Here is a 26280-nt window from a genome sequence, read left to right as displayed (position 1 = left end):
GATTGAGATCCCATCGACTGTCCAGACTCTCTCATTTTCTTTATCAGATTTTTTTTTTATTTTTTGCTTCTGCTTACATTGCAGCCCTTCAGGCATGACCTTCTTTCTCTTAATCACCCTTTCCTCCACTGCACTGTCACTTGACTCAAATATCTTTCTTAGATCCTCCATTCCTATTTCCCAGTTCACTGACTCTCTAGATTTAACTTCTTATTTTATAAGGGGAAGGGTTGCCTCCATCTGGATGGTACGGCAGGTAAATAAAAACTGAGGGAGACGGGCATTAGAAGTCTTAACGAAATAAATTTAACTGTTTAGAATTCTGATTCCTGCCTCATGGATGGTGCATGGGGATAAACCCAAGGAGAGTGGATTGATCCTCCTGCTGTCCTGAGAATGATAATGTTTCTCGTTGTCCTGGACCCTTAGATAATTTTTGTTTGATGTTGTCATGGGCACATGAAGATATGCCTCCTTCAGGTCTATTGCAGCCATCTAGTCCTCTAGTTCTAGGCTGTCCTTTTATTGTTTGTAGTGTCTCCATTTTGAATCTGCCATAACACACAAATTCATTGAAATATTTCAGATTCAAAATGGAACGGTAAGTTCCATTTGCTTTTGGTACTATAAAGAATATTGCAGTGATGGCGAACCTATGGCACACGTGCCAGAGGTGGCACTCAGAGCCCTCTCTGTGGGCACATGTGTCATCTCCCCAGCACAGAGTTTGTTAGTAGAAAGCCAGAGGGACATGGCACTTTGCAATTAATAAGTGGGGTTTGGGTTACAGTTTGGGCACTCGGCCTCTAAAAGGTTCACCATCACTGGAATATTGTGTATACTTTAAATAATGCTGGCAATGTGGAACTTTCTCTACTGCTTCTATTGGAATTAAATGATAAATTTCAGTCAAGATAAAGAAGAAACAACAGAAAAGTTTTTCACAACTTAGAATAAATGGCTATAAAAAAGTGTCAGACTTGAAAGCTCTTCAACTGGCAAGGGTTGAAAGAAAAAACTGAGGAGGGAGAAAGAGGGCTCAGTGGTTACAACGTAACAAAACTTTGGATTTCTAACTTTCAAACTGGGATAAGGGATACAACCCCATGTTATTGTGGATTGCTCATGTGCAACATCCAAAGAATCTTGTTTCTTGTAATCTAAATCATTCAGGTTCTACTGCTTGGATCAGCAGAAAACAAGCTTGATCCATTTTCCATGTCACAACTTTTGAGATATAAAGATGACTGTGGAGGGGATTCAGACAGCCCAAAAGGGACAGCTTAAAGCCACCCCTTTTAGGCTGGATTGGGGTCAGGACAAACAGATGCCTGGCCCCAATCCAGCCAGAATTCACTCCCCAAAAGAGTGAATAAGATCCACTCCTTTTTGGGGCTGAAAAAAGCCATCCCTTTCCCCAAAGCCAGCTTTTCCCTTTGAAAAACCTGGCTCTGGGGAAAGTGGTGTCTATACCCTACACCCCCAAGTGGGACAGAAGCCAGCTGGTGTGTACTCACCAGTCTGATTTTGATCCCGCTTGGGAGCATGGTGTGTCTAAATGCCATGTCCCCAAGTGGACTTAAATGGGCTGTCTGTACAGCCCCCAATTATCATTTCTCAATCATCTGTCCTCCACAATAAACATACTGAACTTCCTAAAAGGACTTGACTTCTAGACCATTTAGCAAATAATGATTTCAGTTCAATTTCAGTTTTTGCAGCCTGGTGATATATACAAATGATGGCATATGTGCCCTCTTGATCCTTGTCTTTTTTTTTTCTTTTGGCTAATAAGAACTAGCAAGGGTGAAGTAGGGCTTGGAGATTGACTGGGTGGGCAGAGAGAATGGTGAATGCCACTTAATAAAAGAAAGTGCTGCCTGCTGCCTTTAGGGTGCAGTAGTGTAGTCGCTCCAAGTTGGGGATGTACATTATACACTCTATAGTGCTTCACAACTATGAGCTTGTTGTGAATATTCCAGGAACTGCAGTAAAAAACTCAGAGGGTTGTGGCAAGAAAAGTTCCGATACTAATTACGCAGACCCATTCCATTCTGAGTTCTGGCTTGCCTATACGACTGAACTGGCCTTGGCCACCCTAATTAATTATATGTTGAATGGTGAAATGAACAGACATGTACTCTTCCACACACGTCTTCGATAACCTTCAACCTTCTGAAAAATATTAATTACAACTTAGAAACTGCCAAAGTAACCTAATAGTATACTGGCATAACAATGAAATTTTAGAAATTGAAAATTTGTCCACAAGATAAACCACCAAAATTGTACCACCACACATCACTGTCCTTTATTACTTTATTACCAATGCAGGAGTGAACCGAGCAGAAGAGATTCAATTCATGAGACAACTTGCTTCCCACCCCTGAAAATTATACCAGTATATTTTTTAAAAAATCTACAACATACCATTTGAAGTGCTGTAAGTTCTTCTGTTAACTGGGAAATCTGTATATTATATCTTTTTCTTTCATTTTCTACCTAGTTTTTTTTAAAAAAATAGAATAAATATTATTTCATGTGCAATGGTTATTTGTTTCCAGTTATACAGTACATTACTAGATTTAAAAAAACACTTAGAAGGGTAAAATTAACAGAAAAATTGTAGTTCTAATCTATTCATTCCAATGCCAAGTAATATAGCCTAAATACTATACTATGTCCTAAATTAAGTGTTCCTAGAGACACAGTGGTTCTGAGTCTGTAGCCCTGTAGCTGCTTTGGACTTCAGTTCCAAGAAAAACTATCCAGAATGGTGATGGTGAGGGATTCTGGGAGATGAAGTCCAAAACATCTGGAGATGATTCCTCATTCTGATCTTTAAGGACATACAGTAGTAACTCAATGTTGTTGCTGTGTGCCTTCAAGTCCTTTTCAACTAATGCTAGCCCTAAGGCAACTCTATCATGGGGTTTTCTTGGCAAGCTATTTTCTTGGGGGTTGTCTTTGCCTTCCTCTGAGGGTACAAGCGCATGGTTTGCCCAAGGTTTCCCACTGGGTTTTCATGGCTGAATGGGGATTTGAACTCTGGTCCCCAAAGCAGTAGTCTAACAGACAGCTACACCATGCTGGCTCGTTTCAGGCCCTACAAGGGTTCAAAAATAACTCCAATGACAAAATAAGAAGACTGATCATAATTATTTCTGTCACAGTAGACTTTCAGGAAAGAAGCCAATGCTCAGTAAGTGGAAGGGAACAGGAAAAGATTGCAGGTGGAGTGATTCAGTCAGAGTAGCCACAGCCCCAAGTTTGCAAGACCTGAGCAGGGCTGTTGACTTGGAATCTTGGTGGGCTCTCATTCATAGGGTTGCCATTAAGACAACATCAACTGGATGACAAAAAAGAAGAGTAGCAACAACAAAGGCTTTTAGGACTGTAAGACGATTGCTGCAAAATTACAGCTCTGTTCATTCTTAGATATTCAAACTTATCTACAATTCTCTTATTTCAAACTGCTTCCCAAAATGACAACCACAGAGTAATGGACTTGTTGCTACAAAGCCATTACTGAGTTCACTGAAGTACAGGAATATGTTGGATATCTTAATGTAGCCATAGAACATTAATCTATGGCTTCCATGTTAGAGCTGTAGTCCTACTTATTTGGTTTACAAGAAAAAGAAAGAAATTTTTAAGTATCATAACTCACTTCTTTTCTAGTTCTTGAAGCAGCATCTTGAAGCAGCTGAGAAACTGCTTCCTTCATATTTTTTATTTCTTCTTCCTTTTGTTTTTCAGCTATCATTGCCTATGGCAGTGGAATTTTAAAAAATCAATTAAATACAAATCAGATGATTGTCATAAATAATATGTTGATACAAACTTGGGCAATTTTTTTTTGTGAAATAGAAATTACAATGCTTTCTTAACTGAACCAAAACACTCATCTTCAATAAAAGTGTTCCTTGAGCTTTGGAATTGTTTGTATTTCTTACTTAGGATCATTCTAACTCAAGTTAAATATATGCTGTTGCTTTATATATTTTAACTTTTGTTATTCCCATAGTGTAAATACAAAAAGTACTTTGAATACTCTTGACTGTATGCTATGATTAAATTTTGTTTAAAAGTGCTTGGTAACACTTTTCTATTCTAAACCAAAGATATAATTTAACTTCTCAGATAGATCACTATCTCTTTTGATAAGGAACCTATATGGCAATTTTGTAATAACTATTTATGCCACTGTTGTACTTTTTCTGACATTACTATTTTGTAAGAGACATATTGTTTTAGAATTGCAGAGATTACTTCTACCTATGTGACAGCCATGAGTTTCAAACCTGAAGTGCTGCTCTTCCTTTATACTGTATTTTCTGGTGTTTAAGATGACTTTTTAACCCCGTCTTATACGACGGGTTAAGTGTTCGGTGGCCTCCACAGAGACAGGCAAATGGCGTAGCCACCTCTCTGTTTCCAGGGGAGTCCTTGTGGGTTCCTATCCCAGCAGGCATCATGGCCAGGCTCTCTCTTTCTCGCCGCCATTGCTAGTTTCGGTGACTGGAAGCCAGAAAAGGTGGCGGAGAAGCGGCTCCAGAGCCAGTACGGCGGAAGAAGGATGGCCAGGCTGAGGGCAAGAGCCGTCCCCTTATGCCTTGCTGCTGCTGCTGCCGCCCAGAATACTCCACTCCAGCGGCTTCTTCCGCGGCGTCAAATGCCCTTTTGGGCTGGACTGCAGGAGGCCCTACTGCCACTTCCGACACCTGCCTTCCAGGCCTCCACAAGCTGGCGTATGTGGGCGCCAGACCCCCTTAATTCGGCCTATAGTAGGCCAGGGCGCTGGCTGCATGCGAGTTGGGGATCGTCTTATACACTGGAAAATATGTTACTTTATGCCCTTTCCTCTTGGGTAACAACCCTGTGCCTCCCAATGCCTATCCTAGGATTAGGAAGACAAGGGGACTGTCCCCTTCTTTCTGTTGCTGCCACCACCCTCACTTTGTGCAGCAGTAATCCAGTCAGCGGCATCTACCTCAGCCATGCTCAGCTAGCTACTGCCTTCTCCTCTGCCTCAAATTCTCATGTATGAATATGGCAGTGGCCCAGGCCTACTCTCTTCTCTTCTTAGCCGGCCCTAAAGAAAAAGGAATGTGAGCTGGCCAACTTGGTTGCTGTTCCCAGGGTGACCAGATGCAAAAGCAGCAGCAATCAAGAAGCCTCTTGCTTGTGCTGGCCCTGTGCTGCAAGGCTGGCATAGGTGAGCAGCCTCTTGGTCACTGCTAAGCAAGCTGCTTGGTTGTTGCTCCCCAGATGAATAGGTGCAAAGGGAGAAGAAGCTTCTCCCTGGTGAGGAATGACACTCAATCCTTCTTTGCAGGGATGGGGAAGGGCAGAGCTGGTTTCCCCCTTTTCTCCCTGGCGAGGAAGGACTCTCAATCTTCTTTTGCCAGGGTGAAAAGGGCCCCTGGATATTCTTCTCCCTTCCTCCCTAGAGATGTGCCTTCCCCACACAGCTTCAAGTCGTCCCCCCCCCCCCAAAAACATTGCTTCTCCTGTTACCTCTCATTCTGTCCTGTAAGAGAAAGCAGGAGTAAAGCATGGCTCCAACCTGCCAGCCAAGTCCAACAAAGCTCACAAAGCTTAAGCCCTGGTGGCGCAGTGGTTAAATGCCTGTACTGCAGCCATTCACTCAAAACCACAAGGTTGAGAGTTCAAGACCAGCAAAAGGGCCCAAGCTCGACTCAGGCTTGCATCCTTCCGGGGTCGCTAAAATGAGTACCCAGACTGTTGGGGGCAAATTAGCTTACTTGCTAATTAGCTTACTTGCTGTTCACCGCTATGATCTTTGGAATAGCGGTATATAAATAAAACAAATTATTATTATTATTATTAAGCAGGGTCCCAAATTTGAAAGCCCCCTTTTGCTGCTGTTTCTCTCCTGCTACCAAGTGCTCCAACTCCTCACTCCAGTCAGTCACTCTGTTCCAAAACAATGCTACTCTGAGCCATAGAAATAATACCCTGCACCCAAGCCTCATTAGTTTCCCAGCTGCCACTATTGGCAAAAATGCAGATGAGGGAGTGAGCTTGTGCAGGCAGATGAAGAGTTGGAGACACCACCACACAAAGCAATCAGCATTGGCTGCACAATGGCTTTATGATGTTAAGGAAAATGCAGCATGGGATATACAGTCAAAGAAATAAAACATGTATGTGAGAGTCAGTATGACTAAGCAAAAGCAATTAAGAAGCCACACAGGTGTAAAAGGTAATGTATTTAGCAGTCCTAAATGCCAAGGACAGAAATGCAGAGTGGATAATTGAAAGCACCTGAGAATTGTTAAGTGGACAAGGTGAAATGATGAAATCATTAATTATGGGTTGAACTGTGAGAACCAATCAAAATGGATGTACATGCCCACTGGGTGGAAACTGGCTAAGTGGGTGGTGTTTTACTATGGCTATATTTAATTGCTATGATTCCCAATGTATTTTGTGGGTAGTTGTGGAGTTTTGTGAGTAGTATTGGAGATTGTAGAGATTGTGATTTGTAGGGCATTAGTATTTGTATATAGTAGAATAAAGTAGATCTTTTATATAAGACTACTGAGTTGTCTAGTGTCTTGGGTGAAGATACAAGAGCCAGCAGGATCCTGGAGAAGTGTGAAGACTTCTGTGGAGCAAGAGTGAGAAGGCTTGGAGAGTTTGTCAGGGTCTTCAGCCTATTCTCTGAAACTCTGCTGCTTTAGAGCAAAGCTTTAACCACTGGCCAAAACTGGTCAGTGCCGGTGCATAACAAGGTGGTGAGTTAGAGCCAGAGGTGAAGAGCTACAACTCCCATCATCCCTGACATAAGAGACTCTGAAAAGGGAAGTTTAAATTAACCCTAATCCCCACCATGGTCCTAAAGGCCTCTAGTTCCCCTTGTCTTTTTTGTGTGCCAACAGTTCGACTGAATGTCCTCCTCCTGCCCCCCCCTCCCCCCCCCCCCCGCTGCCCCAATTTCCCTGGATCTTTCCATCATCCCCAGGGGGGTGTATTTCCCACTTTGGGAATAATTGAGCTAGATTATTTTTATACAGGCAAAAAGCTAAGAAGTTGAGACACAGGGCCAAAGGTTATAAAAGGCAGCAATAAAATTTCATTTCTCCATTACAGCTATAAAGTTTCTTCCTTGAGATTTGTTTAAACCCATTGGTCTGAGCCATGTTTCTTTGCTGCTTTGGACCATTTTCTAATCCTTGGATTTTCATGAGAATTCAGACTATAGTGGGAACAAAGAGGATGGAAAACCCAATGGACTTAATCCAGTTACAGAATATTCAGATATGCAAAAGTGGCACCTTAGAGCTTTTCTCACCTGACTCTTTTGTAGATTAGCTTCTTCTAACAGTTGCAAGCTATCACGGACCTTTTCCACAGCATCATATTTCTCCCCTTCTATCTCCACACACTTTTTTTGTAGCTCCTGGATTTGTTTTTCTAAGGTTGATCTTTCGGCCCGTACAACTTCAGAATCTTTGGCAGTGACACAAAGTCTGCATATTGAAACCATGACTATTTAACAGAAAAGACCTAAGTCTTACCAAGGTTGAAGCCACAATCACTGTCAGATCTTGTAACCGAGAGGACACAATGACTTCCTATGTCTGGCATGGATCAACCTCGCTGGGTCATATAGGATTACTATCTAAAGATAATTCTCAGTCTTCCTCTGTGTCATAAAGCCTAGATTCCAGGTACCCAGGAATGCTTCCTACAAGCCTCAGCACAAAATGAATCTGAAAACAAATTCTCCCAAATAAAAGTGCATGGTCTGAGCCCAGCCCAATACCAAATCATAATTATGTTTCCTAGGTGCAATGCGTCTTCTGTAAGATAATTTATTGAAGAGGCCTGACAGAGAATTAACCATGTTTGACTCACCATAATAATGGTGAATGATGCAGCATAAACTACATGCATCTAATTGGAGGTATTTCATACTTAATGCTCAATTATCCCCACTGGTGAGAATCCAAGATTGCACCAGGCAGAAAAGACTTTTGCTTAAAGCTATTTTTGTTATTCTTAACAGCAACTCCCAAGCATAGAAAACTTTTTGTCATAGTGAAATGTACAAAACAATTTGTCATCTCACTTGAAGCAGTGAACTGACAGCAAAAGTTAAGGACAATGGTTGTCCATTTAATATGAAACCATCAAGGATGACCACATTGGTCTGTTCATGTCAAAATGGATCTCTTCTGACAGGCCTTAGCATTTCAGCCGCCTCCCACTGGCTACCCTGTCTTGTCCATTTTTAATAATCTTAACTGTATTGTTTTATTGGGTCACATATTGAGAGAAAGGTGGGATATAAATAATACGGTACATAAATAAATAAAAATTGTTTAATGTTCTACCTTGTCTCCAGCTGTTTTATGCTAGACTGCAACTGCTGCAAACGCTTATCAGATGCACCCTCTCTTTCCTGAGCAGCTAACACTTCTTCTTCCTAGAAAGCACAGAAATCATTGAAACAATTTTATCATAAGAACATCAAAACCCACACATCTTCTTTTTGCAACAGCGCCACTGGCTACCAGTCTGTTTCCAGGCACACTTCAAACTGCTGGTGATGATGACCTATAAAACTTTAGGTCCAAGCTATTTGAAGGACAATATTGCCCTCCATGTGTCCATTACAGCTCTAAAATGTTTTGTACAAACTCTTCCCACCACCTTCTCAGGCTCGTTTGGTGGGAATAAGAGAGAGATCCTTCTCGATGACTCCACTCAGGCTCCTTTCATAGGGAGGTCAGGAGGGCTACATTCTTGCTTTCCTTCTGACATTTTTGTGCTATCAAGCTGGAGAAACTAACTGCAATGGGCTTTTAATGCTGTGATATTTTTATGGCTTGTACTGTATATAGTATTTTAATTTTAAAGTTTTTATCTAAAAATTGTTTGTTTTAAAATAATTTGTATATTTATACTTTTATTAAATTTTAAAGAGTTTTTAATCTATTTTTTAAAATGCTGTATGTCTTGAGTCTCATTACTGTGCAAAAGGTAGTATTAAATAATGGTGAAAGGTGAACTAAATAATAATAGTGTTACCACCACCAATAATAATAACAGCAATAACAACAACCATCTTCACCATTGGGCCCAATAAAATAAAATATGGTTTAAGTTTTAAACTAGATATTACACTGTACCTTTCTGGCCACCTGGGCACGGAGTTCCTCAGTGAGTCTGATCATTTCATCAACCTTTGCTGCAGCTGTTCTCAAGTCCAATTTTGATTGTCTGCATGGAAAAAGATATTGTTTTGTATCTCACTGGCCCACTTGCTATATTAATAACTTCCAAGTGTGCTACTGAAGTCACTTTTATATAGCAAACCTTCAATCGGTACTGCAATGTCTATAACCAGTTCACCTTACAGAAAGTCCTCTACAACTGGACAGCGCCCCTCATGTAGTGTACGTATGACTTTCTATTACATTGACACCTCATGTTATAGCAACAGCAAATATTTACTGCTGCTGTAGGAATATTTTCTTTATATCTACAAAAGTCTGAACAGAGCTGAAAGGTTGCTAACAGACTTACACCTTGCCATATAGCTGAAAACATTCAGTGGACAATATAGAATAAGCCACTATGTTGATGTGTTTAGTTCTGCTGCAGACAGAATTACACTGAAATGTTTATTTACTCTCATTCACTGTTACATATGCAAAGATAAGCCCTTAAGGCTTTAGCAATCAATTATTTATGCAAGTTTTGTCTACTACTGAGTGACATAGAATACAATTGCATTTTTACTTCTAAGGCAATTTAAGAACATACCTAAATCAACCATAATATAAAGGTGATGAAAAACCTTTCTTTCAAGGATCATCTGAATTATTTTACTACTTTCCTTGAAACCGCATAAATCAGTGGTCCTCAAACCTTTTTTTGCCACCTAACGTAGTATGTGAATAAAAATATTTTGTTTGTTTAATGTGCATATTTTTATTTGCATTCATGCATACTCATATTTTAACATTTGATAAGGAAATAACATTGATCAAATCAGAACCATTTTATTTTATTCAATATTGAACTATGTTTACACATACGCAGCCACACTCACATGCACCAATGTTCACACTCAGTCATGTTATTTCATTTTGTTTCACTCACAAACATATATTCTTATACAATCACACAGAAACATTCATTCTCTTATGTATATACAAGTATACATATGTGCCTCTGCATGTAAAAAAAGATGAAGAGTGTGACTGGGTTTGGGAGAGAGAATTTGTGTGAGAGACTATGTGTGAATGAATGTATCTGAGGGAGAGAGAATAAGAAAAAGAGCATTACTGACTGTGTGAGAGAAAATTTAGTGTGTGAGAGATCTCACACACTGAGGGATGTACCAAGGATGTGAGAAAGAATGCTATATGACAGTGACAGCAAAATAATGTCAGGGTGCATGTATGACAGAAAATTAGTATGTGAGAGAGTTTGAGAATGTGTGAATCAGTGTCTGTGAGGAAAGCAGGGAGACCATGACTTGAGAGTGTTTGCAGGAATTAAATGGCTAAGGTTTGAGGGAGAAAGCAAGCAAGAAAAATATGCAGTTGAACATGTGTGTGCATGTGAGCAAGAGGTTTGCGTGTGTGTCAAAAACAAAGACTAAAAGGAACCTTGTGGAGAACCTTTCATTAAGACTGAAAGCAATTCCTCTCAGAGAAATGGGTCAGCAGGTCAGAAAATTAGTCTGAACAAACCAGAGTGTGTGAGAAAGAAAAAAAGCAAAAGGAACAGTATGACTGAATGTGAGAAAAAACAAGTATACATGTGGGAATGCCTGGGTGGGCAGAGTAATGGAGCCTCTTGAAAGCTGGTTCTGCTGGGCTCCTAAATTTTCCGATACCCTGCTGCCTCCAGTAGCTGCCCAAAGTTCTCTTTATCTGTTATTCCTCTACCTGAGCCCCATCCATCTCCTGCCTTGGCCATCCAACTGGACCAGCTTGACCGCCTGCAAGTGGGCATCCCCGGTTGTCAGGCAGCTCAGATGATGAAGGTGGTGGTGTAGAGCAGCAACACTACGCTCCAGTGGCTTGCATGAACTAGTGCACTTGCCCCACTTTGGCCAATCAGTCCAACATGTTGTTTGTTCAGAAGCAGAAGCCACAGAAAACGCTCCTCCTCTGCCTCTGAGGCAGCCACCCAGCGCCAGGTGCACTAGCCTCCGCCGCCATCAGGGGGCATAGCAATGCTGCCTCTCTTTTAGCCACTGTGTACTTAGGATGCACTGGACTGAGCACAAGTGCTGTTTGAGGCTATCACAGTGTTTTGTTTTGGGAACTGGGACAGTGATGGGATAGGTGAGGGAAGAAGAAGTGGCGACTTGAGACGAGCCCTGCCAGAGGCTCAACAGTGAAAAACATTCCCTCGGAATGTGGTGGAGTCTCCTTCTTTGAAGTTTTTTAAACAGTCTGGATGCTCTAATTCTGTGTTTCTGCATGGCAGGGGGTTGAATTGGATAATTTAGATCCATTTCAACCTTGCTTTAAAATTGAAAATATGCACAACCATCACATTTCTATCATAATGGAAGTGAACTCAAAATAATTATTGCAAAATCTCCAAACAACAATTAGCTTGTATCCAAGGGCACTTCTGTGCAAACAGTCTCCTTCCTTGGAGGTGTTTAAGCAGAGGCTGGATGATCATCCATCAGGGATGCTTTGATTGTGATTTCCTGCTTGGCAGGGGGTTGGACTGGATGGCCCTTGTGGTCTCTTCCAACTTTATGATTCTATTCCTCCCCGTGCATGGCGTAGCTGATTCTTATTGCTTCTTTCCCTGGGAATGCAGTAAGAACTAAGAAGCAGAGAAACAGAGAGTTTCTGCATGGGCTCACCATCTGCATATACACAAAGTAAGTGGCAAATCAAACGTGACACCAACCTCATACTTACTTCAGCTTCTAAAAGGACTTGGGGACCCCGTGTTATAGTACTGGGTGCAGTAGGAGGATAAATAGGGTAGAATACCAGATTTTATTATTACTGCAATATAGTTTATTGAACAAAACATAAAATTATTAGAGCTCACAAGGTACAGGTAAGTTAGAAGATTCGTTTATACCTCTGTTGCTTGCGCAATTGTTCCAGCTCAACATTCTGTTCCATTACAGTCTTCAGAAATACCTGATTAATCTAGATGGAGAAATTATTAAATTTTTCCATATAATATAAAATGCAATTTAACATGTCTTTCAAGAAGAATACTCTTTGTTATCAAAGAAATACCGCATATACTTGTGTATAAGTCGGCATTATGTAAATTGAGGTCAGGTTTGGGGGCCAAAATTATGGATTTTGATATCACCTAAGGATAAGTTGATAGTACAATTTAGGGGCATGTAACAAAGGATGTAAAAGACAAAACAAAGGCATCAGCAAAGCACCAGTCACCACACAGGTTCTCTCTCCTTGCAAATGCAGTGGGGCTCTTGAATCTCCCTAGCAAACCAGCAATATATAAACACATATAGTCTGTCTTCTTGCCTAGGCAGCGCTGCCAAAGTAAGGAGAATGGGGTGATGGGCAGCACTTGTTTTAGGAACTTTCTGAGCAGGATTACTATATTGACCCATATATGTCAGCCCAGGATTTTGGGGTCAATATTTTGGCATACATTTTTTGACTTACAGGCGAGTATATCTGGTATTTCATATATCACCTTTTCAAGTTATGCTCATGCATATCTATTTTTAAGCAACATGAATTTTACATTTTAAAAAAGTCCACAGAATTTGTTTAAAGGGGGCTTGCCCTTGCCTTCCTCTGAGACTGTGCGATTTGCCCAAGGTCACCAATGGGTTTCCAAGGCAGAGTGGGGATTTAAGCTCTGGTCTCCCAGTATCCTAATCCAACACTCAAAACACTAAGGGGGCAGACAGACGGCCCAGAAAAGCTGGATTCCAGGCAGCTTGTGGTTGTGGCGTTTTGATGCTACATGCTCCCAAGATGCCCGTAAGCCTCCCAGACGGGGCTGTTTTAAGTCACATGCCCCTGGAACAACTTGGAGCCTAAGGTGACCCTTTACCGACCCAAATAGGAGAAAATATTTTTGCTCCTATGTGGGCTGGTGTCAGGGTGGATTGAGGCCGCGGCATGTGGTTGCCGCAGTGCTGGGGCAAGCGGCTCCAGGGAGGCCCCAAGTCACCCTAAATAATGCTGGCTCCCAAAGGAAAACTAGGCCATAACAATAAATAAACAAGTGTAGTTTCACAAGGAGAGGCTATTTTCTTCATAATGTAAAACACATATGAATCCTGAGCTTAGTTTAAAGAGCAAGAACAAGTTGTGTTCTCTAATCAACACTGAAATTAAAATGAAATTACAATAAAGTAGAACATCATAAATAGCAACTGATAAATATGGTGCAATACAGCATGCCTGCCCTAACTGTGGGCTTGTCATCTGCAGATCTGAGCATCTGCGGGCAGCAAGCCTCATTTACTTCAATGGTTGCACATGCATGCAATTCCGCTGGAGTGGCTGCGCGCCTGAGCACTGCCATTGAAGTCCTGCAGTTTTTGCCATCAACCGGGGGTGAGGGGGGGAAGCAAAACCCCGCAGATAAGGGCCCACTGTATATAATATATGCAAGTAAAATACTGACACTTCTATAGAAAATGTCTGGAGTCCATTTCAGAAATGTCTGCATTTGCTATTTTTCTTTTTATGAGATAGACTAAAACAGTTTCAAAATGTTATAATGTTCACTGTTTCACTTACGGACTCTGTTTTTTCATTTGCTAAATGCAGTTGTTTTGTTAGCTGCTGAAAGCTTGTCAACTGATCCTAAAAAAAGATGCAGAACATACAATTATAATCTCAAGGATTTATCATCAACATAAAAATAAATGTTCAAGCTTAATATTTTAAACATTTAAGCAATATTATACTATACACATTTCCACTGGCTTTTGTCCAGAATTCTCTGACAACCAGCCAGATATTTCAAGAGAAATATACAAACAGCATACATTAACAATGGCATATTCTAGCTTCTATTTTGCCTGTGTGGGTGCGAGACCTAGAATAATTAAGACATATGCATAATACTACTTGGAGTAAACAGCATTTCCCAACCAGATGTGTGGTACATAAACCAGAACCAACAGTTCTGTCTGTTTTTAAAGATCTGTAAGAAGTCAGTAAGTCAATAGCAAGCCATTCTGCAATCAATCCCTGAAAATTCAGATACTTATTTCTTCAAGATGTAGAAGACATTCAAAATGCAGAAGACTTCAAAAGAAAAGAATTCTAAATGCCACAATAAATATGTGCACTTTGTCATACACTTTCTGCCTTTTGGATCTTTATAACATTCTGTTACATTCTGAAGACAGGCTCAAGTGGGGAAAGATTCTTTCTGTATTTATTTATTTATTAGCAGATATATAACAACACGTACCCAACCACATGGCGGGGGGTGTTATGGTGCTCCGTTCGTGCAGCGTTTAGACATGCTGCGCCAAAGGAGTGCCAAAAAGCTGCTGCTGCAGTGGAAGAAGCACCTTTTTACCAGAGCTAAAAGGAGTAACATTTTGCTGTTCTTTTTAGCGCCACAAAGTGCTAGATCGGGGCCATGGCATGTGGTTGCTGCAGCCCCAATCCAGTGAAGAAAGGGACGGTCTGTTTTGTCCCTTTGTCTAGGTCAGAAACCATGAAGTACCACCTTCACTGGGGTCCCAACCCTTTGGAGACTTCCTTGCTGTGGTCCCGAATCCCTCTCTTTTATTTTATTCTGCATTAATACTAGGGCTCATTCACATTTTTTCTCTTTTCTCTTTCCTTTCCCCATGTATTAGGATATAGGCATTCTTTGTATCTCTTTTTGAATGGTCTGAAGGGTTTTACGCCCTGATTAAAAAAGAAAAGCATAAAAAAGCCTTCTAAGACTGTCTCCTATCTTCTTTCTAGGGAAGATTAGGGATGCTTAGTGTCTAAATATGTAATGTCAAGATAGATTTTAATAAAATAAAGTTCATTAATCCATATGTAAACAAAATGCCCCTGAAATGCACAACCCCAAGGTCACCTTATGCCAAATATCAAATGGCTATGTTTCATGGTCTTGTGAATTATGTTGGCGGAAAGAGGGCAGACAATTTTATTAGCTGAGATTCTATTCACATTTTAATACACAAGTATCAGCATAATCCAAGTTACTTTTTGTTTCTGCTTTTCAACAATATGAATTTGTGCTTCTGTCATATGTTCCTGGTACATCTGCTGAAGTCGGCCCAATTCCTGTGATACAGTCTGCCACAGTTCTAGCACATTTTCTTTTTCCTAAGAAAGAATGAAATACACAATGAAATACACAACAGTTACAGTACAGAGAAATTTAATTTTTATTTTACATTTAAGAGCAAGATGACTGAATCACACTTCTACTTGTCTCTCAAAAGAATACAGGCACATCACTGTTAACAAAGCATCTGACCAAGATGCTCCTTTTTACAAAGTCTTTTTCTACTTGTCCAGCCCCTCTTTCCTTATTGGTACTATGTGTAGCTGGACCTTTTTTAGCAGCATCAGCTCTGAAGTTATGAAAAAGGGCTAAAGAAACATAGATTTTCAATGTTGGTTTGCAGCAGAGTACCTACAGTGAACAATGCAATAAAGCTTGAGTTGAGGAACAGCAGGATTCTACTGTTGCCAATATGTGACTGTTTACAACAGGCAAGGTAAATAGTAGTTGCCTCCAGATTCCCCCCTACTAAGCATGTGTGAACAGCAAAAGAGAGAGAAAAGGAGAAAGCAAATTAGCCTGTTTCACAGCTACCCCTATAGCATATTTATGAAAGCACAGCTCTGTACAGTTGGCCACCAAAATGGAAATCCTAAGTGGAAACTGGCAAAAGAAAAAAAAATCCTTGGATGTATTTTGGAAGTAGCTTTGAAGTTATTTCTAGAAAGTTCTAAATATTTTTGTTTATACAAGGCTTCTCTAGCCTGGTTATTTCATTTCACCTGTGAATATTATTAGTTTTGGACAAAATGTTTGTTGAAACAAGTTCAACTGCTCTTTTTCTGTGTGGTGCAGGAATCTATTTTTATTCTTTATGTTATTTCTGCTCTGATGTCAAATTTTCGGTTAAAGTAATAATGCTCAGGGGCAAATCTACCTTTTTAACCAAGATATTCTTCTACTGCTTTAATCATTATTTACACATTTTCTATATAGTAAATCAGCAGGGAAGAATTCTTCATGAGAAAATCACATTTTTATTTATATTTCTATACATGCATATCAACTGAACTCTAATGACATAATGGACTTTAGTGGATTGCCCTTCTCTTCTGCCAAAACTGGTTTCAGATTTCCACTTCTGAAAATGATAAACATTATTATGTGTTTTTTGAAATAAAAAACTTTAAAAAAACATGTTTGTTTAAACCAGTTTTTTGTACTAATATACAGAATTACATTAAATTACACTAAATATAGGACTAGATCAGAAAATTAAGTAGCAAAATGTAGTTCACTGGTTATGGCCCCTAGATTAAATTACAATTGTTCTTTAAAAGTGCTTTCTTTTTAAAGCAAGTTGTTTTGGTGAACTCATCTTAATCAAAAGATTTGTTTCTGTATGGCATTTCTTGCACTGTGAGTGTAACAAAGTGATGAAAAAGAAGCAACTGACACTGGAAATTGGTGTAATAATGAACAACTGCCAATAAACTCGTAAAGTTAAAACATTTCAGTTCAAAACAGTAATTACTGTTCCAATAAGAGGGTTGGAAAATAGTAATAGTAGTCAAACATTTAAAAAAATCAATTTTTAAAAAATCAGATTAAACAAAAATTCCAGGGTAACCTGGTTTAAACCAGCCAACCATGATTACGTGAATGTCTTATCTGAGCCCCTGTTTGCAGCCCTAACATCAGGGTGAAAGCTCAGGAATTAAAGTTTACAAATCTTGATAAAAATATTACTTGGAATGGTACATACCACCATCAGTGAAAGGAAAGATGGTGTTTTTGACAGTTATCTGGTATTTAGTAGGACATAACATACCAAACATTCAGGGAAGTAGGACAGGGTTCACTCACTTTATTTGCTAGTTGTAGTTGTTCCTGAAGGTTTCTTATTAGGTTTTGATCCATAAATGTACCATCCCTTGAAACGGAACCAGATGGTAGACCGTCCAACTGCTTTTCAATGGCCTCTTTCAATTCTTCATGTAATCTAGGTACCAAGTTGGTGGTCAATCAATTTGTTTTTAAAAAGCAATCAAAGCTCATTGATAGCAGAAATGACCAATCTCTTAGAAACTAACTCATGCTGAAGTTGTTTTAAATAATCTTGGATATTATAAACACAGTGGAGGCTTTGGGATATGTGTTTGCAGGAAATTCAAAATAGGAAAGCAATTCATTGTTTCAGAAGTGCATAAATTATGGAAAGTACTCATGGATTTCTTATCAGCATATTTCTGGCACAGCATAGAGCTGATCTATGTGAACACTTGTGATTCCCTGGAGACGTTTTCCTCATGTGGCTAATAGTTAAACTATGTGCTACATTAAATACATTGTGTGCAGCTAAATATTTTAGTTACAAGCAAGTATGTGGACGTAAAATCTGGATCCAACTATGGTATGTGAGCATGGAAGGTTTAAAACTTGGTTCCAGCAATTTTTAACCCAAATTCTCTCCTATCCATATACCACAAAGAGCCAAAAATAGAAAAAAGACTCAGCTGGCATCAATGCATGATTCTTTTATTTATTTAATCACTGCAGAATTTTAAAAACTTGAGTGGGGGAGTAAACCCTTCCTACCTGCACACAATGGGCCTTACAGCAATCTAGTGTCCACAAGCATAAATGCAAGTTAAAAAAAGAGAAAGAAAATAATTTCTAGTAGCATAGCATCCCCTTAGGGCAGTGGTTCTCAACCTTCCTAATGCCGCTACCCTTTAATACAGTTCCTCATGTTGTGGTGACCTCCAACCATAAAATTGCGGTGTCTCAGTTCCTAAGACCATCAAAATATGTGTTTTCTGATGGTCTTAGGCGATCCCTGTGAAAGGGCAGTTCGATCCCCAAAGGGGTCACGACCCCAGGTTGAGAACCGCTGACTTAGGGGCTGTGCTGACTGCCTCTGAAGGGGTAGCCTGCAGCCGCCTCATTCTTCACCGGATCAAAGCTGCAGCAATCACACACTGTGGCCCCAATCTGGCCTTTCCACTGCGCAAAAAAGGAGCTGCAAAAAGCAGCTCCTCTTTGTGGTTTGGAAAGGGTGCCATAGGCAGCGGCACCGTAGCTTTATGGTACTCCTTGGTGTTGCTTCATCTAAACACAACACCAGAGGAGTGCTGTGATGCCGCACGCCATGTGGTGTGGCACTCAGCGTCACACTGCCATGGGGCGAAGCTGGGGCATGCATCGTGTGGACACCACACCTTGACTCCACCCCCAGGCCAGCCTTAATAGCTTAATGGCCCTTAATATTGGCTGCACAGCCCCTTAATATTGGCTGTAATATTGGCTGATACTGGCTGTAATCCCACCTCGATCCGTAGGGAAAGGCGGGAAAATATAAATAAAATTATTATTATTATTATTTATTATATTGTATGTAGTGTAATACAAAGAAACAGATATGCTGACATTAAGCTGCAGAAAGCTCTATAGCAGGGTTTGGCAAACTACAGCCCGCGGGCCAAATCCAGCCCGCCGAGGCCTTGGGACTGGCCCCAACCCGGTCCTGCTGCCGATTGCCGCCCCTGCCGCAGCTTCCGGGCTGCTCTGGGCGCCCGCAGGGCCTCGCTGTCCTCCTCCTCCTCCACCGCGCATGGCCTCCATCCTTCTCGGCCTCTGTGGTGGTCGAAGCCTCCTCAGAGGCCGAGAAGGAGCCTGCGGGGCCGCCGCCGCTGGCCTCCTCCCTCCTTCTCGGCCTCTGTGGAGGTCGAAGCCTGTGGAGGTTGAAGCCTCCTTATTTAATTATTTATTTTTTGGCTTCGGCCCACCAGTTGTCTGAGGGACAGCAACCCGGCCCCCGGCTCAAAAAGGTTGCCTACCCCTGCTCTATAGGGAGGACTGAGTAAGCACATTAATATCTTCTGCATGCCCTTTAGAAAAATAGTTTATAGCCACAGAAGCCACATCAGTTTTGGTTTCTTGACCGAAACAGTAGGGAAATTCAAGTTTGGATCCAGATGATACAGTGGCAATGACAATATTGCACGAACAGAATTCAGCTTCACATTCTCCCAATATAAGAAAATGGTGGTGTACAAATGATTTATGCTACTTCTGTCCCCCATCAAGTCTCTTCAAGCCTTCTATATAGAGGAGGAAGCAGTGATGTCTGAACAGTAATATTAAGGCATATATTTCAAATGTTTTCCTTTCATTTAAACGTTACTAAAATTAAGCTTAGGGTCCTGACAATTATGCCAGCGAATGCTAACACCTTCTAACAGCCTAGAAAAGCATTCATGGCTCCTGAGATCTATTTGAGAATTCATGGAGGTTAAAAGTGACCATGTCATAGGAAAAAACATCGCAATGATACTCTGACATTAACTCTGACTGAACTCAATATGGCTTACTTCTGAGAAAAAATGTGATTGCTCTTTATGTGTACAGAGAAGGAACTAAGGCTTTAGTAAGAGTTGAAGGTGCTTGTAAAGCAAATGTATGCTAAATATACCTAATCCCGTTCCAAAAAACAAAACAAAACAAAACAAAACAAAACAAAACAAAAAAGAATTTAGACAAAAATATATGGATACTTTTCTGATTTTAAGGACAATGGAAGTAAAAAACCACAATGAAATTCCAAACTGCACATTCCTCTGCAAATTCTGAGGAAAGAACTCTCTCCCAACTGATTTTAAAAGAATTTTGTTTTCCCACTCCATTATCAAAACTGTTCATAGAATCATAGAATCGTAGAGTTGGAAGAGACCACTAGGGCCATCCAGTCCAACCCCCTGCCATGCAGGGAATCCAAATCAAAGCATCCCTGACAGATGGCCATCCAGCCTCTGTTTAAAGACCTCCAAGGAAGGAGACTCTATCACCCTCCGAGGGAGTGCATTCCACTGTCGAACAGCCCTTACTGTCAGGAAGTTCCTCCTAATGTTCAGGTGGAATCTCTTTTCCTGTAGCTTGCATCCATTGTTCCGGGTCCTGTTCTCTGGAGCAGCAGAAAACAAGCTTGCTCCCTCTTCAACATGACATCCTTTCAAATATTTAAACAGGGCTATCATATCACCTCTTAACCTTCTTTTCTCCAGGCTAAACATCCCCAGCTCCCTAAGTCGTTCCTCATAGGGCATGTTTGACAAAACATGTCAAATCAGTTACTCTACCTTTCATTTTCACTGATGACTTGTTCAAGTTTTAATCTCATCTCCCTCATTTGTACCTAAAGAAAGCAAAGAAAGACAAAGAGTATTATTTCTGAGCAAGAATCAGCAAAATGAAAGGATTCTATATGAAAATACAACCATCACATAGATGCCTTAATACCAATGACAAAACTGAAGAAACAGTATACCTTTTCTTAACTATTTCATTATGAGTCCAGTACTTGTAATGTGTCAATTAAGACAATACTATTTACAATACCATGTATATGATAACAGTAAGATACTAAGATTCACATCACAGTTCAACTCTGCACATCACTAACTTTTAAAAGGTTTAGTCCTACAATGCTGGTGATATAGTAACAGCAAGAAAAAAACATTTTGTGGTAACATTAACCAATGCCAACAACTAAAGAACTTAGCATTGCTTTTTGTGTATAATTTATACCTGACAGTATCTCAGTTCTTTGTTCATTTCCTCTAGATGTTTATCATACTCGGTTACTAGAGGCGATACCAAGCTAAAATAGATATAAAAATAAACAAAACAAAGTTATTAGTATCACACAACACATACTGTACATACTCGTCTATAAGTATAAAACTTTATGTGCATAAATTGACCCCAAAATTCCAGGTCAATTTATTTATGGGTCACTATGGATATGTGAAAGCAGCTCTTTCAGATTTCCCCATGCCCTGCAGAGAGGAGTTTAGGAAGAAAGAGCCAAGCAGAAAGAGTCCTGGCTGATTGATCGATATTGCTGTTTGTTTAAGAGCCCCCCTCCCGCCCATGGATCTGGCTGAAACGAAAGTTGTAACGATGAAAAAAAGGCTCAATAAGAGTCTCTCTTGCCACGTGCACATATACACACACATTGAAGGAGTCTTCAAGTTTTACCCTTATCCACGGGTCATGGGAAAATCCAAAATTTTGGCCCCAAAACTTGACCTCGACTTATATATGAGGTTGACTTATAGTTGAGGGTATACAGTAATTTAAAACAAACCCTTTTCGGTCCCAATAATTTCTGCAACAAACTAGGCAATATTTTTAAATAGAACATTCACGCGCTAACAAAATTTCCATATGCTACAGAGATATGTATGGAAACATTCTCTGGCATCTGTCTTTTCCCACTCTTTTACATGTTTTGTAGCATTTGCTCTAAGCCTCATATTTCTTTCTTCCTCATTCACACTACAGAAGTCAATCTTGCAATTCACATTTTCATTAACTAAACATACTATATGTTTTCTAGGGAAACTCCCCCTTCCAGATGCGAGTTTAGCAAAACAATTAATTTGCTTACTGCTTTAAAACTTGCTTTAGGTGCCAGCAGATGTGAATCACTTATAGTGACATATGGGCCAATCAGTATGGGTTGGCAATTATGTATCATTAGAATCACAGAACACACAACCTGTTCATTGATTAGAGTCTGTGGTATTATAAACAGTGCTTAGCTGGAATGAGATCTCTGAATTTCACAGAATTATTAACCTCCTGTGAAAGGTGGTATGCTTTGCTGTGCCGCTGAGAGGTATGTGAACAGGAGCACAAAACATTCCGCCTTTAATTAACTACTTTAAGAAAATAAATACACAGAAGAATCCCACTGCCTCCATCTCTAGTAGCACCTACAGTTTACAGGAGATGGTAAACAGCACAACAAACAATATCAAGCTTGCATTTTTTTTCTTAACTTGAAAATGTGGGGGGAAATAGCATTTTTTATTGTTGTGAAAAGCAACTTTTCAGAAGGGTACTTTGACCTTTCAGTGGTTACAATTCTTTTAGAATGGTATGTTCATACCAGTACGGTCAAACACAGTGAAATTTCTGTGCAGTGTTATTTTCAACCACACAATAATTATAAGAAAAACACTGGCCTGCTTCAGAGGATGTGAAATGATTCTGTGGCTAGCATATTCAGATTTGCTTTGTTATCATTTACTGTAATTTCAAGAAGTACTTATGGAATATTATCACAGGTGAAGAGGCACAGGTTTTCCAAACACAGCTGATAGCATTAACGGAGATATAGTTTAGGAGGAGGAGAAGGGAAACTGACACACAAGGCTAATTGCAGACGTAGCTATACTTAAAATCAACAGAATTTGAATCTATCTCATTGATTTCATGGGTCTACTCTAAGTATGACTAATCCTGGATGCAACACATGTTGAAAAGGGGAGAGTTTTTTGGTTCGACAATTAACCAGAAGTCTTACAGTCTGGTTGTAAATATGGTTACTTAAAATATATATTCTACCAAGTTCAATATCTCTTCTTAAAAGGGAAATGATAGGCAGAAAAAAATCTCACAAAAAATTAACAAGCTTAATATTAGGATTTACACAGCACAATCAGGATAAATACAACTTCACTTATATATATATATATATATATATATATAGGTACGATCAAGATAAGAACACCATTTTTGACAACTTCCCAAATATAAGCATTTTTTCTTAAAGTAGCTATTTAAGAAAAAAATAAATTATGAACAAAACCTAACTCTAAATGTGGCATTGTCTTATATTTAATTATCATGTCAGATAAACCTGTTTACCTTTCTTCCATCAACCACGACTCCATTGTGTTATCAGGTTCAGGAGAATTTTTCTGAAACAAAATAATTTCACTTTAATACTGTTATAGGCTGCCATGCAGACAAACAGAAAAGTGATATTTGTTCAATTTCATAAAATCTCAACATTTTGACTAACTTGTACTACTTAGTCTGATGTTTACCTCTTTGAATGTATACTTAATTATATTCTCATATTCTGTTTTTTTCTCCAAAACATTACATTATTTTCAGTTTGTTTGATTAAATGGGTTTGCTATAGTTAGGGCCAGCAATTAAATTTGGGCAATTAAGTTTCTTACACAGAAGAAAAACCTGTTTCCAGCTAAAGGTTCTAAAATGATAAGCAAAACGAGTCACTTTCTCATTAGAAACCGTATCAGATGTCTTACTCAATGGCTGTGCTTTATCTTTTGGTTTTGTGGCTATGTCAGAAACCCATAGGTTCTAATTTTTGCTTGCATAATGATTTCAATAAAACATAAACCACTTTCCTAAGTTAAAAGTTGGATCTCAAATATGAGATCTTTAGAATTTTTAATGCACAAATTGATAGCTAATCCTTGTTAGGATGTAATGATTTCACCTCATCAACTGTTGCATATACTAGAATCATAGAACTGGAAGAGACCGCAAGAGCCATCCAGTCCAACCGAGTCATGCAGGAAATCTCAATCAAAGCATCCCCGACAAATGGCCATCTAGACTCTGTTTAAAGACCTCCAAGGAAGGAGACTCCACTACACTCTGAGGGAGTGTGTTCCACTGGCAAACAGCCCTTATTGTCAGGAGGTTCCTCTTAATGTTGAGGTGGAATCTCTTTTCCTGTTGCTTGCATCCATTGCTCCGGGTCCTAGTCTCTGGAGCAGTAGAAAACAAGTTTGCTCCAGCCTCAATGTGACACCCCTTCAGATACTTAAACAGGGCTATCATATCACCTCCTAACCTTCTCCTCTCCAGCCTAACATCCCCAGCTCCTTAAGTCATTTCTCATAGGGCATGGTTTCCAGACCCTTCACCATTTTAGTCACCCTCCTTTGGACACGCTCCAGTTTCTTAACATCCTTTCTAAATTGTGGTGCCCAGAATATTCCAGGTGGGCCCTGACCAGAGCAGAAGAGTGGCACTATTACTTCCCTTGATCTAGACACTATACTTCTATTGATGCAGCCTAAAATCACACTGGCCTTGTTAGCTGCCACATCGCACTATTGACTCATGTTCAATTTGTGGTCTACTTGGACTCCCAGATCCCTTTCACACATAGTCTCGTCCAGCCAGGTGTCGTCCATCCTATATCTGTGCATTTCATTTTTTCCGCCCTAAGTGCAGTACCTTACATTTCTCCGTGTTGAATTTCATTTTGTTAGCTTTGGCCCAGCTTTCTAATCTATTAAGGTCATTTTGAATTTTGATCCTGTCCTCTGGGATATTAGCTACGCTTCCTAGTTTGGTATCATCTGCAAATTTGATAAGTATGCCCCCAATTTTGTTATCCAAGTCACTGATAAAGATGTTGAATAGCACTGGGCCCAGGACAGAACCCTGTGGCACCCCGCTGGTCACTTCTCTCCAGGATGAAAAGGAGCCATTGTTGAGCACCCTTTGGCTTCGGCCAGTCAACCAATTACAAATCCATGTAACAGTTACTTTATGTAGCTCACTATCCAGCAAAATGTATCCAAATTCTTGATGATTCAATTAATATAATATGAGATACAATATCAACATACATCTATGGCTCCAATCTACCACAGAATTGTGCAAAATAAAATATACTGATAATAGTACAGGTTGAGATGTAACTGCAGAGGTATGGCTCAGCATTTATGAACAGGAACATTTCTGACTACCCTCAGGAACAGCCATACTACCGATTTCCTTCTAATCCTTTTAGTTTGCACAAAGCATAGTTTGGCTCTGCATCACAGCTGGAAATTTAGTTCAGTCGTGGTGTCCTGTTCTGGGTTGGATTGAACATATTATATTAAAACCTTCAGCCAAAATCTATGTATGATAAATATTTAAAACTTGGGCCTGTTACAGACTGCCAAAATAAAGCTGCTTCGGGTCTCTTTGGAGGTATGCTGTTTAAATGATGCATGCATCCTAAGAATCCGGAAGCTGCACCAAAGCTGTACTCCAGTGCTGAGGAATGGAGTGTGGCTTTGGCGCGACCTCCAGACTCGTAGGACCCATGCAACATTTAAGCAGCATACCTCCAAAGAGACCCAAAGCAGCTTTATTTTGGCAGTCTGTAACAGGCCTAAGGCAATATGTCTGTATAAAATACAATGTGGATGACTTCCAGTGCTAATATGCAAGCCACTTTTTAGTCTCCCCTCTCTCAGTGTCAATGTATGCATGCAAAACCTTGGCAGGATGGAGATCTAGGAATTTCAGCCACTATATTTTTTTTGTACACATGAAAACCGGATATTATTTTATTGCAAAAAACACTTATAATATACATGGTTTTATACATTACATTATCTCCATGAGCAGTGCCAATGTAAATACTATAATATAAACAAATATTGTTTACCTGTACAGAGGTAGTTGTTGGAAGATTCTGTGTCTGAAACTGCCTGTGAACAGCATTTAGTATATGATCTGAAACAAGTAAGCACTTTACCTTGCAGCACAGATAACAGATCATGGATTTCAATTAAAAATAACCTCAGTTTCTTGGCACTTTGAAGAAGACATTTATTTTGTCAAAATATAATTTAAAAGGCAACACAGTTTATTTATACCACAGTAAATTCCTTTCTTTTTATTACCATCCTCACTATAAACACATAAATTTACCCATTCAATTTTTTTTGTCAGGGTCTTTGATAAAATGTTTACTAACTATCCAAATCTGTCAGGGTCTTTGATAAAAAGTTTACTAACTATCCAAATTCTAATAGACTAACAAAGGATAGTTTAGACAGATCTTATTTATTTTTCCTACCAATTTATCCAAGATAAAATGTTTGTTTAACAGATCTGTAGCCTGTTGGATGATAGTGATTAAGCCAGAATATCCGTGAGCCATCTTAAATTCAGCTTCTCTGAAAGAATTTTCAAAGAAGATTATGAAAGATTAATAATAATAATTTGTTTTATTTATATACCGCTATTCCAAAGATCATAGCGGTGAACAGCAAGTAAGCTAATTAGCAAGTAAGCTAATTTGCCTCCAACAGTCTGGGTACTCATTTTAGTGACCTCGGAAGGATGCAAGCCTGAGTCGAGCTTGGGCTCTTTTGCTGGTCTTGAACTCGCAACCTTGTGGTTTTGAGTGAATGGCTGCAGTACAGGCATTTAACCACT

The 26280-nt window shown here is 39.7% G+C and overlaps 1 protein-coding gene across 8 annotated transcripts in view; it reads right to left on the bottom strand.

The window, feature by feature from the left end:
* The window catches only part of SCLT1 (sodium channel and clathrin linker 1), a 98243-nt gene that overhangs the window by 63608 nt on the left and 8355 nt on the right, over positions 1–26280 (bottom strand). For 6 of the 8 annotated variants that reach the window (XR_006103918.1, XM_042466556.1, XM_042466554.1 and 3 more), the window contains exons 3-15: positions 25505–25572; positions 22942–22994; positions 20812–20884; positions 20364–20419; positions 17092–17227; positions 15201–15323; positions 13761–13826; positions 12103–12173; positions 9165–9255; positions 8367–8458; positions 7322–7499; positions 3671–3769; positions 2431–2502 (exon numbers count right to left, since the gene is read on the bottom strand). Coding sequence is in view for 7 of the 8 variants with exons in the window: in XM_042466556.1 (XP_042322490.1) it covers positions 2431–2502; positions 3671–3769; positions 7322–7499; positions 8367–8458; positions 9165–9255; positions 12103–12173; positions 13761–13826; positions 15201–15323; positions 17092–17227; positions 20364–20419; positions 20812–20884; positions 22942–22994; positions 25505–25572 (1178 nt within the window). In the remaining variant the exon portion in view is untranslated. The remainder of the gene's footprint in view (positions 1–2430; positions 2503–3670; positions 3770–7321; positions 7500–8366; positions 8459–9164; positions 9256–12102; positions 12174–13760; positions 13827–15200; positions 15324–17091; positions 17228–20363; positions 20420–20811; positions 20885–22941; positions 22995–25504; positions 25573–26280) is intronic. The other 2 variants (XM_042466558.1, XM_042466560.1) reach the window with 2 other exon arrangements.

This window comes from Sceloporus undulatus, chromosome 5, assembly GCF_019175285.1.
Source record: "Sceloporus undulatus isolate JIND9_A2432 ecotype Alabama chromosome 5, SceUnd_v1.1, whole genome shotgun sequence".
NCBI classification, from domain to species: domain Eukaryota; kingdom Metazoa; phylum Chordata; class Lepidosauria; order Squamata; family Phrynosomatidae; genus Sceloporus; species Sceloporus undulatus.
The sequence above is the reverse complement of the archived record's forward strand: the minus strand, read 5'-3'. Positions and strand labels throughout refer to the sequence as shown.